At 41.1% G+C, this 15004-nt stretch overlaps 1 protein-coding gene across 2 annotated transcripts in view; it reads left to right on the forward strand.

The window, feature by feature from the left end:
- The first annotated feature begins 693 nt into the window (after positions 1–693).
- LOC142396341 (neuropilin-2-like) overlaps positions 694–15004 on the forward strand; it is a 121469-nt gene continuing 107158 nt past the window's right edge. For both annotated transcript variants that reach the window (XM_075478949.1, XM_075478950.1), the window contains exons 1-2: positions 694–1591; positions 13869–14049. In XM_075478949.1, the coding sequence (XP_075335064.1) occupies positions 1516–1591; positions 13869–14049 (257 nt within the window). In that variant the 5' untranslated portion in view covers positions 694–1515. The remainder of the gene's footprint in view (positions 1592–13868; positions 14050–15004) is intronic.

Raw genomic sequence — 15004 nt, forward strand, 5'->3', positions numbered from 1 at the left:
TTTTCACACGACTGGCCCCACAGAGTCCAGACCTTAACCCCACTGAGAAGCTTTGGGATCCGGTCTGACTCTCCCATCAACTCTGGACGGAAGTATGTTAAAGCTAAAGACAGTCCAACAGAATATTACAGTGTGGAACTTTTTGTGGACCATCAGTCTATAAAGACATGAGAGTTGGCTCAAGACTTTTGCACAATATGAATAGTGTTTTTTATATTTGGTCACAATGCTGCCTTTCAGATTCCTCTGCATTTCCTCAGTAAACCTGCTGTAAACCAGCATGGGGTTCTGCACCACAAAGCTCTCAAAGCTGTGTTATGGCCCTGCTCTCTGCTGTTTTCTGCCTTTCACTTTCTTTCTCCCTCCTTTCTCCACAGCATGGGGGGGGGGGGGGGGGGGGGGGGGGTTGGAGAAAAAAGCCGGGGGATATGAGAGAACCTCCAGGCACAGAATGAGAGGAAGCTGAGGAAAATTAGAGAAAGTTTGAGAGAAATTTTGTGAACATTTAAAGGAGAATCAAGGTAAAGGTGTAGGGGCATGAGAGAATAGAGGGAAATTAAACTGCTCTTTATCAGCGAAGGGCTGTATGGAGGCGGACCGAGGTGCCTACTGTAATCCGATACACGCTCGCGCGCACGGCGAGCACACACTCCCAGACAGGGGATTGAGTGAGCGGTCCTCCTCGCTGCCACAAACCCGCCGGAGATCGGAGAGGAAGGAGCGCACTACCGGAGCTTGTCGGGAGAGGGAGGACAGACAGAGGCACTCAGTGAGCGTCAGGACGCAGAAGACACGCTTTTATAGGAGGAGAGTGGAGAGGCACCGCGCTTATCTTCTCCCGAGCAGTTTTACGCACAAAAATTGGATCTCGTGTTATCTGTATGCGCAAGAACAAACTGCTGTTGGGACATCATATTAAAGGGAAGTTGATGAAAATCCCCCCCCCCCCCCCCCCCGAAGAGAGTTGCAGATTTGTTCATACTGAATCTGTTCGAGGAGGAAAGACACTTTTTCTTTCTTTTTAGATTTAGGTAAACTCGATTTGTTTGCTTATGTTTCTGGTGGTTCTATTTGATCTGTTGTTTATTTCAAATCTGCAGTTTCTTCTATCAACTGTGTTGCCACGGTCCGTTCTCGCACGCGTTTTGACTGCCGCGGAGACCCAGTGCTGTGGGACTGTGCGCACCGCAATGGATTTCGCGGGTTTAAAACAGCGTTTAGAGAATGAATGACTCTGATTTTACATCAAATTACGCTGATTTTAGTTTTCACCAGAGAAGAAACAGTGCCACACAGACGCAACTCATGTGAACTGTGCATTAGATCCATTGTCTCATTCTTGGAGAGCACAGTGAACGCACGCCGGCGTTTGGATTTTGGTCTCTAGAAACAGACAATTGTGGAACTGGACAGTCGGAAAAGTTCTCCCTCAGCTCTGTCACAGATAAACCGAAGAAATCCCACAGGAGAAGAGGAGGTGTTTACTGTTTTTTTCTCCATACCAGAGGGGGAAAGATGGATTTACTCATATGGCTGTGTGGATGTATACTGGCGTTTCTTTTGCCACCGGGAGCAAACACAGAGGAAGGGGGTAAGTTTGACACTTTTGCTGCTCGCTTAGATGTCTCATAAGGTGCTGAATGGAAAATAAACAGCAAGTTTTCATTGAGCGCGAGAGTATTACAGAATTTCCCCATCCAACTCCCCAAAAGTCTGTTAAACACAACAGATACTGACCGACGATGTTTTACTGTCAATCGAAAATAGGCGGTGAATGCGGGTATTAAGATTTTAGGGAGACCATGCATTTGACCACTGTGGACACAACATTCTTCACTTCATTTAAATTAAAATGAACACTGCAGAGAGACACTCATTTATGTAATTTAGGCACAATTAGGAGGCTTCAGGACGGCCTCAGATATGTGAACAAACTAACTCGCTCTGTCGGCCATAAAAGGCGGGGTGGTAAAATGAAAAAAGTAAGATACGAACGTATTACCAACATCAGCGATTTGTCTCTTCCAAGGTAATTTAACCTGGACGATCAAACATCTCCCCCACCGTCTGTCTCCATTGTTCCACTTCACTGCTGCTCTCAGCCTGTCTATGATGTTGGCTGCGCATCGGTAGCCTACTGATTTCTTTCGCCTTGAAAAGTAGGCTATATTGTTTTTTTTATTTATTTTTTTTATTGTTAGCTACAGCACAATAGAAAAAAGTGTCAATGATAATAAATAAAAAAAATAATATCCCAATGATAAGCTAAGGCTGTCGGTAAATTATGTTCGGCGTTCCGCCTCAAGCGGAGTTTATCACTCGTTTACTCCGAATCAATCTTTCAACATTCCGCGATAGTTTTTCCTGAAAGTCTGGCATGGGAATGCATTTCAACGCTTTGCTGTCCTGACAAGCATTCACGTAACTGTCAGCTGTTCGGGGAGGTGGTGACTCTGACCGGGCTACCGTCCCTGCGGCCAGGGGTCAGCTCCGGCGCTCCACACGGGCTTCAGCTTGGTTTCCAGCGACTCAGGCTCCCGCTGCCGGGGAGTGGGTGAGGGACGGATCTTTAATCCGCATAGGCTTGATCTGTTGTTTACATTTAACCTTTTTACACAGACTATGATTTGAGAGATAGGCTAACACGAGCTCTGCCATCCACACAACATCGGACGCTGCGGTGCATTTTGCGTAGGTCTCTGTGCGCCTTTCAATTTGTCCAAGCAATCTTCCAAATCCAAGAAAAAAAGGAGAAGACTAAAAACGGTCAATTAAATGCCATGACGCTGCTGCACAGAGCTGCATTTTAGACCGTTTTGTTAAATATTACCTTGACACCAGTTCAACGCTTCCTGCGTTCACTCTCTGCTCAGCCGCCACAGGTGTGGGGTACTCGAAGAGCCAATGAGAACCGAGAATGAGAAAATAAAATAAAAAGATAGTTTGGAAAATAATATGTGAGTGTTCTCATAATCGGGATTCTATGGATTCGGGACTGAGATTGTGATGACGACCGGTTTTTGATCATAGATACGAATTATTTCTAACTGTGTTTATAAAAGCAGAAAACGTAACGTGGCCATCTCCGAACTTAAAGTCAAGGTTAGAAATACACTCGTGTGTGTACATTGGAGAAAAAAAAGGAAATTAGAAGTGCAGCTATGGAGATGCTGGTTGCAATCTAGTTTTCTATTGATTTAGGGCTTTTTTCAGGTCTCATGACTTGGATTGAGTTGTTTGCCAAATGTTGTTTGGAAGAAACGCAGTGCAGTGCGCAGAGAGCACAGAGGAGGCATTCTTCCTATTACACGCAACTCTGATGGGAGAAAGTTTGCCGTTCTGGGGACATTCCTATGATAAACCTGAAATATTGACAGCAGAAAGAGATGGAACATTTACACTAGCCTATATTTACGACTGTCTTATCCACCCTTTTATCCATTCAAATCATTCTTACCAATAATCATAATTGTTTCTTTATCCATGTAAAACAGTATTCTGTTAATCTTCATCAGTGCCCTGAATATAATCTTAATACTCAATTGTTTCACATGATGCGCACTGACAATCAACAGATTTAGACCTATTCTGTCCGAGGACCTGTTGATTACTGCCAAACCCACTTTTTTGACAACAGAATATCTTCTGACAATCGATGAAACTTCACATTTTCTGGGGACTCCCTCAAGCTCCCCTCCAAATCTCCCCGCTGGCATGCTGAGCACCACCGGAACATCCATGTTCTCATAAGCTTTGTAGAATGAAGCTTACCCAATAAACTTTTTAAGATACTCTCCTCCTCTGTCTCTGGAGAGATAAGCGAGTTTAGCATGGTGAGACTAAGAAGTGTGTACATATAGCGAGAGACATAAGGGATGGAAGTACAGAGAGAGGAAGCAGAGACAGGCAGAAAGGGAAGCTGGGAAAAAAGAACGAAACGGAAGAATGATTTTAAGCCTCGCTGTTGATCCTGTTTCTTCATTCCGTTTGATCACAACTGCGCCTGGAAGCGAGATAAACGGACATAATTGGCCACTCAAGACCAGCTGTCTGCCTCCATAGTGTCTCTGCTGAAGTATGCTAGATGATGAAACAGGATCATTACGATAGAGAGTGGAAGAAGAGCTCCAGCAGTGGGGTGAATTGCCCACAGGTAGCATTAGGGATTGATTCATGTTTTTATTAAAGCTATTTTCATTGCTCCAACCAACTCACTGGAATTTCATAAGTCTGAAAGACACAGTGTCAGCAAGTTGATATGCATATTTATTGTAAATCATTTAATTTCAGCTGTGTATGCTTCAACCATGTTTGCATGAACCAAAGCAGGAAAGTTTCTCCTGATTTCGATTGTTGGTTGTTGTTTTGTTTTTTTGGTCGTTGCAATGCAAAGTCAGCACGGTAACCATACTTTATGAATTACATGCGTCAGGAGTATTTATTTGTTCTCTTCAACCTAAGCAGGTCAGTTTGTAAAAAGGAAACATTACATTGGTGTCGGTCATAGTGCTTTGTAAGTCATCAATAAAACAAATTTCCATGTAATTTGTTCACTTAATGGGGTTTTACTCAGTTTAGAAAACTCCATATTTAATTGACTACCAGCCACAAACACAGTCATTCTATGTAGATTACCTCACATTAGACAGGATTAGCTTTTTAGACATAAATATTATTGATTTATATATATATATATATATATATATATATATATATAAATCTAATTGGATTTGTTCCTTCTAATAAAATGTTGTATTATGTGAATAATTACTGAGCACATATGAAGATTGGCAAGTACTTCGGACAGGCTAACAGCTTCATGGAATGAAAAGTCAGCCCACAAATGAATGTTTAATATTAGCAGAAAAAAATATTACAGCCGACTATAAACAGAAAGGTCAGTCAGTGACTGGGGAATCACTTTCTCTCTATCTGAACTCTGTGTAGTTCAGATAATGTCTTCATTTGTAGTTTCTGATCGTGTTTGGTACCGATTGAGATGTTTATTATCAGTATTGCATTGCTAGATGTGTTTTGCATTACCAGTACTGAAGAGAGGAAATTCTAATTCAAAAGCTGTTTATGCTGCCTTAACTTCAGAAATTGTGAACTTTCTTCCTTGGGCAACAAAAAGAGAAAAAGTGAGAGAAAAAGATAGAAAGAACAAGGGATCACGAGAGTTTAGAAGTGCAAAAGGGAAAGGGGAAAGGTGAGAAACTGCGAGGGTGAGAGTATTAGAGGGCATTAGTGTAACAAGAGGAAAGCAGTACTTGAGGGGAGCTACCAGTAAACCAATCCAGATTTATTCCCCACCGCTGCTGTGCACAGGAGGCTTTCAACCCAAGGTGTGACACTAAATAGAACCAAAGGTGAAAGATTAAAATGCATGCCTATCATTAATAATGAAAATAAAATACAGTTGAAGAGATGCCTTGACTTTTACAGAAAAGCAGTCACGTTTCCATTGGAACCGTTTTAAGTGACAGTGCTTGTGTGAGTGTGCCGCTCTGTGGCAGGTGACACGTCGCTGCAGACTTTTCTCAGATTTCATTTTAATTACCTGCAGGCAGCAGCTGTTCTCCTCCAGGTTCCAGGATTAAGAGCTACCGTCATCTAGCGACTCAGACTTATGTGGTGATGCAGATTTTTCTTTTTTTTGTGAAGACAAATGTAAATAAATCAAATTAGTCAAACAAAAGGAAAGAAAAAAATAACACAACATCAGTCTTTCAATTATTTGATTATATATAGCCTTGTATTGGGGGGTGTTGCTGACATCAGCAACCCGGAAAAGAGTGAAAAACACGATACCAGTTTTCCTTTTGCACATTCTTCCTCTGTCTGTCCCCATCTATAAAACAGATAGGACAATTAGTGTAACCAGCAGGATGTTCTAATTACAGTTATCATGTCATTAGTAAACTGTTAGTACTCTGGGGTCTTCATTGGCCGCTTGTAATGGCAAGAGTAATTATAGAGGATCGGCAGACTCGAATGTGTCAGTTGTGTTTGTACACTTCCCTCCGATGGAAGCAGAAATGAAGGGAATGCCTCAAAGGACGATATCTACCTGTCCTCGCTTCCTTTAAATCTTCAGACACAATAAAGAATATCTGTGAGTGTGTCGGAGCCTTCAGAAGTCCCTCCAAAGCAGTGGGGTGCGAGGCCACAGGTCGTTTTCCTTTTTCTTTCTCCCTTCACGCTAAATCATCCTGTTGTTTCCCCCTTCACGGCACTTCAGCTCGTCTATAATAGCTCTCTGTCTCTTTCTCCACACCTCCCTGCCAGAGTTTTTCCTCACCCCGATTCAGAAGCCTCTCTCACCTTCTGTTCTCCCAACTCCGACACGGTGGCAAATCTCTTTTACTCTTTGAGCCATTTGTTTTTCTCTTTCTGCCTATCATCTCAGACTCTGTCACTTTATGTTTTCTCACACTTGTTGGAAATTCATTCACACGACTTGTTAGAGAAACTCATTCATACACGTCTGAGAAACATGATGTATGACTTTAAGTAGGCTGATTCTGGTATTTTTCCAATTGCCTAAAGAAGTACGGTACACTAGATTTAGGCTTCATTGATCATTACAAATTCTTTACATAATCTGCCCTTTAGAACATTAGAATGACTGATAACAGGCTCTTGAAAAAGGAGAGATTGCTAATGTGAAACTCAACAATTTTGACATGTGGTACACAGATGTAAATGTTTTTTTTTTCAGCATGGATTGATGAACAGAGCCCACACAGGTTTTTGGTTTCTTTGTTTTGTTTTGTATTGTTTTTATGTGGATATCTCTTTTGACATCTTTGGCAAACCCCTTCATGTTAAATGTTGCATGTCTTGAGATAAGGCTCCAAATAAGACGTGACCAAACTTTCTAGGATAGCATGATCCCACCAATGCATGTATGTAGCCCTTTTCTTTTATCGGTTTTGGCCTATTAGAGAAAAAAAGATAGACCTTGTTAATCCATGGCTGTTCCTTCTTGGTAATTCACACATGCCAAACAGAGGCATCACATCAATATTTGGACCAGACTTCCTTCTTGGCTTTAGGCAGAAGAAATCACTTGTGTTGGGTTGGTTAATGATGATTGTTGGAGTTTATTTATTTTACCACGTGACCATCAACCTCATGTATGCTGTTTTTACCCGTCATGTGCAGTTGCTGTCATGACCAGTAGAGGTAACATATTCTTTGAATGTAATTATTGGGTGTATCTGTCTGCATGAACAAATGCCACCTGGTCATGTTCTGGGAGGGAGAATAGTCTTGAAGTTTTTGTTGTGCAGACACAAGGCATTTAGAATTTCCGCTCATAGGACGAATAAAGCTCTATCTTATCTTAAGTAATTAGTACTTTTGCAGTATTTAAATGAATTATCAAAAAGCTCCTACAGTCAAAAGCCCTCATAACATGAACTTTACCTCCTGGACAGGAGAAAATCCTGAAGAATGTAGACAGATTCATGAGGAGCCTCTATGTTCATGGAACAGAGCCCTGTTGCAGCTGTAGTAATAGTGATGGGAGCAGCCCACTGAGTGCTGTTATAGACCGATTCCTTTTAAGTAGAGAGGTCAAGGTGGTTTTGATCATCACTATTATGTCATGAAGCAACTTTTATCAATTTTAAACGAGTCTAACAAGACGACAAGGACAAATTATTAAAAATGCCTTGTGACCAATTCTAATATTGTTTTTTCTGCTAGCTGTTGCTACTTAAAGGTATTGATCCAAAATCTTTGTCTCGTTTCATTTGATTTCACATCGTCACTTTGCATTTCAAAGCCCTGTGAGTTCAGAAGCTTGTTTTTGTGTCAGAACTTTTTCTTTCCTACACGCTCAGCTTAATTTTTTATTACTAATTTTCTCTGTATTTTCCACTCACTATATTTAGTCTCAGATCCTTTGTAGTATTCCTTTGTCAGTTTTACACGTATCCGTACAAACACAGCCGGAGGTTTTCCACTGTGTCTTAATGCAGGGCACCTGGAGAGCACAGCTCCACCTGTTTTTGTGTGCGTATTTGTGTCTGCGTCAATATGTGTGTAGCTTGGATTTTCTGTCCAGTGAGCTTTTCTAAGCTGCTGACTTTCTCCTTTCAGATGATGAGAGACAGATGTTCTTGCATCACTCTCCCTTTATTATTTTCATCCTGCTCTGCCTTCTCCCTCCTTTCCTCTCTTCTCTCTTTGTTTGTCCATTTCCAGATTTCATTGAGTAAAAGCTTTTGATTTTGATCCAGACAACACATTTCATTTTGTCATTTTCAATCTTTCTCATATTACCGTTGATAAGGTTGGTAAGAATATGTTTTTCTTGTTTGAGGAAAGAACGCTCGAACCCCTCAAAATGGTGTATAAACAGTTAAAGACATGAATAGAAATCTGTGGGGAAATGATCACAAATGATTTTGTCAGGCTTTGATTCACATGGTCTGAATAAACAGATTTTTAAATTTAGGGACCAATTAAAGTCAAAATGATGAGAATGCTTGACTCACTGTGCTGTTTGGAGTATTAGGGCCAGTGTTGTTGACAGCTTTCCTCTTAACAAGCCCTCTGGTTAGCTGGGTGTGACACATTTTCTCACTTTTCAACACAAACACTTACTAACCTATTAATGCTTTCATTACAGGTTCAAGCCGTTTGAAATAACTCACTTTACTGATCAGTAGATCGACTGCTTCAGGCTGAAAAGTGTCTGTTTTGAGTCAAACCAGGCTCCCTCAGAGGGAGATGAAATCTGTTAGACATCTTTGAAACAAGGTCAGAACATTTGCATTTGGGGCCAACAAACAGGGTTCTAGGGTTCAAACTAGTTCAATTGTGTAAAGCAAGACCGTGTTTGTAGATGTTTTGGAATATTAAAAGTGTGGTTCACTTTGTATGAAGACATCTGTATGTGTGTATGAGCATGTGGGGAGAAGTTGCTGAATAGGTGTTATCGGGAAACCAAACACGGTGGTGAGCCATACATAATGCAGTGACCTGTCTTATACCCCCGCCCAACTGCTTAGCACCATTTACCACTACTTATGTGTGTGTGCGTGTGTGTGTGTGTGGCCTGAATTCAGTGATGTCTTGGGGATAAATGATGTTCAGTGGCTTGTGTTTGCACATTTGTTATGAATGTGGTCTGAATACAGCCTCTCCCTGATGATCTTAAATGCTGGTGTGGTTTTGTTAAAAACTGCCTTGTGTGAAAATGGGATCAAGACTGGGGAAGTCTTAATGTGGTCTTGGTGGTCTTTTTGAATTGGTATCTTTTGCTCATATAGGTATGATATAACAACTGCAGCTGATCGGAGCAGGCAGGGAGAGATGCTGTAAGTTAAAGCACAGCTATAGGATGACTCTGTCTTTTACCTGTTTGATCATTCTTTTCATGAACTCAGGCTTTTCCTCAACTCAGCATCCTCTACTGTGACACACACCACACACACACACTGCACTTCACAGCATGCAGACCTGAGTTCTTCAGTACAGAATACAAATTAGCATTGATTTTGATTTGTGAGCTGTCTTTAATAACTAACCTTTATGTCTGCGAGGGACCGAGCCAGTTAGACATGAGGACACAGTGATAGTTTCCAGAAATGGGTTTTATTTACCCAAAAAATGCTAAAACACACAACTGACTACACAGGACCCTTAAAAGAAAACAAAACTGAACGCAAGTCATTACAGCAACGTAATCACCTAAGTAACCCCAAACTAACTGTTCAACAAAATCAAACTGACCTAACACACAACAAACAAAGGGGACTTAAATACTGGCTGATCAGACCAGTCTGACAAATCCATGGGGTTGCAGGGGTTTACCGACCTTACAGCTGTGTCGCCATCACAATGTCCTTCCATAAAATCAATGTATGCATAGTTAAATGTGTATGTGAACACAGCAAAGGAGCAAACTGTATCAGATCCAAGATGTCAGCATATTGCCCTCCCTGTTTGGATGCACTAACACTTGAATGACTTTGTGTGCATGTCTGCAGATTAATAGACCTTTAAAGTGGAGCAGACACATCACTTCATGCACATACACCGCCTGTCTCACCATTGCAGTAGCCTTATTCATCATATGCTTTGAGGTGCTGTCTTTATTGGCTTCATGCCAAAGGTGAGAGAGGACAGGGTAGTTGCACTGAGACAAAATATTTAAAAAAACGGGTAAACAGGCATAGAAATACCTGAGGTATGTTCTGTTGAGCTGGATTGTTTCACAGGTGGTTGCGTTATTGTCTACACTCATTCTGTTTCCACAAGCCAGTTAGTTGTGGCTGAAAATCAGTTGTAAGAAAAGGACACACTAGTGTGTTGATGATGATACTTTATGACACCTAATCTAAGATTGTTGTTGCTAATTGTTACAGAGAAGCCCTGAAGTGCTCATTTTTACATGGCGTTGATATGTTCAGTTGCCATCTGATTGGAAAGGGCTTCTTGTTTTCAAGGATCTGTAAGCTACATTTGTGGTGATCCTTCTTGACCCAGTCAATGGTGGCACACTCCAAAATTGAAGTCATAAAGCCTGCCGTGCCAGATGCTTTAGTGTCATTTTGGCCAGTCGTGCACCTCCCAATATTTGTAATTTGACGTGAGCTGCAAGAGCGACACGTTTGAAAATCAGAAGAGCTGGAGGTTAGCGGGCACATCTCTACAAGTACCAAAACCCAAGAGGGTACAATTTATTATATCTAATTATTGCAAATGTTGTAAAACCATAAAAACAATGCTTCAAACTAAAAAGTAGAAGCTGTGTAGTTATTTTGGTGCTTCATGTTTGACTTCTTCTACTACTATTCCTGTGACATAGCTAGTCTTTTTCTGAGTAGCGACAGCTACCGTTCAGGATGAAGACTGCTGTGAGTCCAGCATGCCTCGAGCGGTGGCATGAATAGTTTTAATTTTTAGGGCATTTTTTTTTTTATGCCTTTAATGACAGGACAGTTGGAGAGAGACAGGAAGCAAGGGGCAGAGAGAGGGGGAAGACATGCAGCAAAGGGCCGCTCGGTGCGGGACTCGAACCGGGGCCCACTGCAGCGAGGACTGTAGCCTCTGTACATGGGGCGGCTGCTTAACCCACTACGCCAACAACCATCCCGTCATGAATAGTTTTGACACTGTGCTAACGTCACAATTAATCTATGCCACCAGCATAATTATTCCTTTTTTCGTTTTCATGTGACGGAATCTAAAAATGTGGAGTCCCATTTTTTACTTCCCATACAATGAGATAGCCCAATAACAAATATGCATGCAAGATAAGTCCCACAAAAGCTTATTAATCAGTCAGTGTTCTCTACCAATTTAAGTTTTGCATTATGTCTCAAAAAAGTTTGTTAGAGTGAGCTAGCTAAGCAGTGTGCTATAAGTGGTGTTTGGCTGATGCTGCTGTGAGATTCCAGAGTGGTTAAACACTAATCCAGGTGGAGCTGAGATGAAATGCATCTGGCTTGGTTACATAGCTCTTGTAACTCTACTCCTGTATTACTGTATATCACCAGGTAGACTGAAAACAGATAGGTGGAGTCAGACGGGAGTAGTTAGTTCACAGCATGAGGTATAGGGAGACAGAAAGATAACGAGTGGTGGTCATTAATTGTTAGCAGGCAGAGTGAGCAGACACCAGATATAGGTGCCAAAGTGTCAATCACTTCTTGTGCCGAATGCTGAAATATGATTTCCTCTGTAATTTTCACTGACTGACTCTTGCATGTATGATATGTATCAGACCATATGTAGGCCTATTTTGCAGTGGTGAGAAAATGTGTATTTTTCTGCTTACTTTAATTAGTTTTGAAGCTGGTGTCTGGCTACGTGTTTACCCTGTGCCTTGTGTGTCTGCCAATGTTTGCATGTGTGACTCCTCTCACAGTAGGTTTGCAGTAATCGGCCTATTATTAACTTTCAAACATGTTGTATTCTGCTGAGTAGTTTGACTTGGCTATGTCAACCCACCGCTGCACAGAGGCAATAAATAAAACGTCATCGCACAGCGCGGGCTGCATGGTGGCTCAACACGTTACGCAACCTCCACACAGATTTACCTCTTATTTTTCTCCTGAGGCCGGTCTCCTTTTGCATACCAAGCCATGACTGAAAGAATAATACAGACTGTCATGATTGTGAGTTTGTTTTTCTTTTCTCTCTCAAAAACAGGAAATTATTTTCAGTGTTGCATACCAGCCAAGTATTTCCTATCGAGCATCCAGCATTCACAGATGCTGTTTTCATTGAACAACCCGGTCCATTGTGGCCATCGTTCTCCCTAAATATTTGCTGAAAATCCATTTGCTTTGTCAAAGATAAACAGTTTGATCAATTGTGTCTGTATGTATTAAACCTATTCCTTGTTTGCCATTGAGTCCTTTTCAGGCATCTTTTTGCAGAGAGGTGGAGGCATTATAGTTTTCTTTCTATATATGAAATACTTTTTCTTTACTGTTTAGGGAGCAAACAGCTCCTAGCCTTGGGAGTTGTTTGCAACCTAAACTACGCCATTATATTGGAAGTTCTGAAACATAACAAAGATTGCATTCAGTGTATGTCCACCATGATGGTTTAACTTAACTTTTATGGATCTTAAACAATGAAGAAGCACAGCTCACGTAGAAAGTCTGCAGAGTCCATCAAAAGGAGCAGCCAGCACTCTTAATAATTGACCCTATAGATTTCATACAGCGGAGTTGTGTGTGCGTGCGTGTGTTATGTTGCTGGGTGTCACAGATATCTATGTGTTACCCCTCAATGCCAGGATACAGCTGTGGCAGTGAATGAATGGCATTGTTTATGACATGACACATACATACGACTGCTGACAAGTGGATCCGCTCTGTGACGGTAACTGTGGCATCTGGGAAGCTCTGCGCGTGTGTGTGTGTGTGTGTGTGTGTGTGTGTGTGTGTGTGTGTGTGTGTGCGTGTGTGTGTGCGTGTGTAAGATAGTGTGTGTGTGTGAGTCACCCTGGGCCAGAATGAAGTCTTTGTGCATCAGGATGCTGCGATGACTTTTGACACCATACACACACAGAGACACATCTACACTTTACTTTTGTTTCTCACATCCTGTCATTGCAAACACTTATCAGCATTTGATCTGGTTAGCCTCATTTACTGTTTGAATTCATGCATAATGTACAAATCTATTTTGAATTGACCTGAGTGAGTTTGTACTTCCATGTGGCGAGTCTTTATAAATAAACAGCTTTGACCCTGATAAAACTCTTATCTGCTACCCCAAGGAAAGGTATCGTTGTTTCATGTTGTGATTGGGGATTTATTTGATTGGTATGGAAGCCCATTTCCACCTCTGTAATGAAAAAAGAAAATTCCTGCTGTTTTAAACTAGTACCGCAGCATTATGACTCAGTATATCAAATCTTATTTTCCAGATAAATCAAAATGATGAGAAATGATCTCAACACCTTAAGATAGAATCTGAAAAATGATGACGTACTAAGTCAAAATGATCAAATACTTAGTCAAATATTTTAGATAAGTCGAGTCTGTGTTACAAGGTCATCAATTTAGATGATAAAGCAACATTGAGTTAGGATATTAAGCCATACTTTATTACTTAAAAGATTTTTTTCATTGAAAGTTTTTTCAAAGTGATGAAAATATGTTTGATTGATTAGTATGTTTCTTTCTTTAGAGCATGAGGTGGAGATTTCTATAGATATGTCTGTATGACAACATTATCATATTATAACATTTTGGCAAGGTTTTAACACTTTCAGTAACTTATACAGAAATAAAGAGAAAAGAAAACAAAGCCATTTTCTTGCGTATATTTTTGTTAATTTCACTCACATTTTCCTTTCTTATATCTCTCTCTCTCTCTCTCTCTTCATCCAGCATCTGAGCCGTGTGGAGGCTATTTAGATGCCAGTGATGCTGGCTACATCACCACCCCCGGCTACCCTCTGGAGTATCCACCCCACCAGAATTGTCGCTGGGTCATCACAGCCCCCGAGCCTTCACAACGCATCATTCTCAATTTCAACCCACACTTTGAGATTGAGAAACTGGACTGCAGGTGAGTTTAAAGAGCACGGATTACCTGGGCTGGCTGGCAAACAAGGCCTTTATATAGACAGAGTGAGACTGAGTGGATTGAAAGACAGAGAGATTTAAAGTTCCATGAAAAGTTGGACTGCATCTGACAAGTTTCACTTACTTCTTTTTTCTCCCTGGAGCTTTTGTCTCGTCTGTCTCTGTGTGAGACTTGTTGGGTGTATTTGGTGAACTTCAGCCCACTCTTCTTCTGTTTTTCTGGCTTTTACTATGCCATAATAATCACTGCGGGACCTCTCTTGGTCCCCTGTCTCTAATTATCAAAGTCTAGTTACAACACATTTACTGTTCCAGCATGGTTTTCACACTTTGGAGCAATCAGCACAGATTAAAGGATTTGGTGTCCATCATTGTGTTTGTCTGTTTGGCTTTGGTTGCTCAGTGAGGCTGACAGAAAGGAATAAAAGTTGCAATAAAAGCAGATTGAGAGGCAAACAGGCAGGCTGAGAAATTACATAAAAATTGCATTGTTGAAGAAGACTAGTTAGGAGGCAAACATTATATCTACACTACGTATTTGGATACCATACCGCTCTGAGGGTAGGTATCTAAATGTTTAATTTCAAATGACATATGGACAGTTATCTGAAAAATATCTGTATACACAGAACACATAAAGTGAGATTTTTCTGAAATAACGGTTTGTCACATCTTGAGCCATGTATGTGCCTTAAAATACACTACTGGAAAGTTTTTCTGCCACAGAAGGGTGAATGCATCTTCCACACAGTGTAGGAGAGACCTCTGGGACGTAATGGGCACTGTGAGCGTAAAGACTACAGATTCAAACGCAGCAGTGCAGACAGAAAAGCACACACACTTTTCAACATGTGTTTCAGTGCTTCCCCATCTAGTTATTAACATTTCAGCCATATCAATTATGAATAGGGGAATTCTCCCCACTCAGATGTACCAAA

This window comes from Odontesthes bonariensis, chromosome 12, assembly GCF_027942865.1.
Source record: "Odontesthes bonariensis isolate fOdoBon6 chromosome 12, fOdoBon6.hap1, whole genome shotgun sequence".
In the NCBI taxonomy this organism is placed as follows: Eukaryota; Metazoa; Chordata; class Actinopteri; order Atheriniformes; family Atherinopsidae; genus Odontesthes; species Odontesthes bonariensis.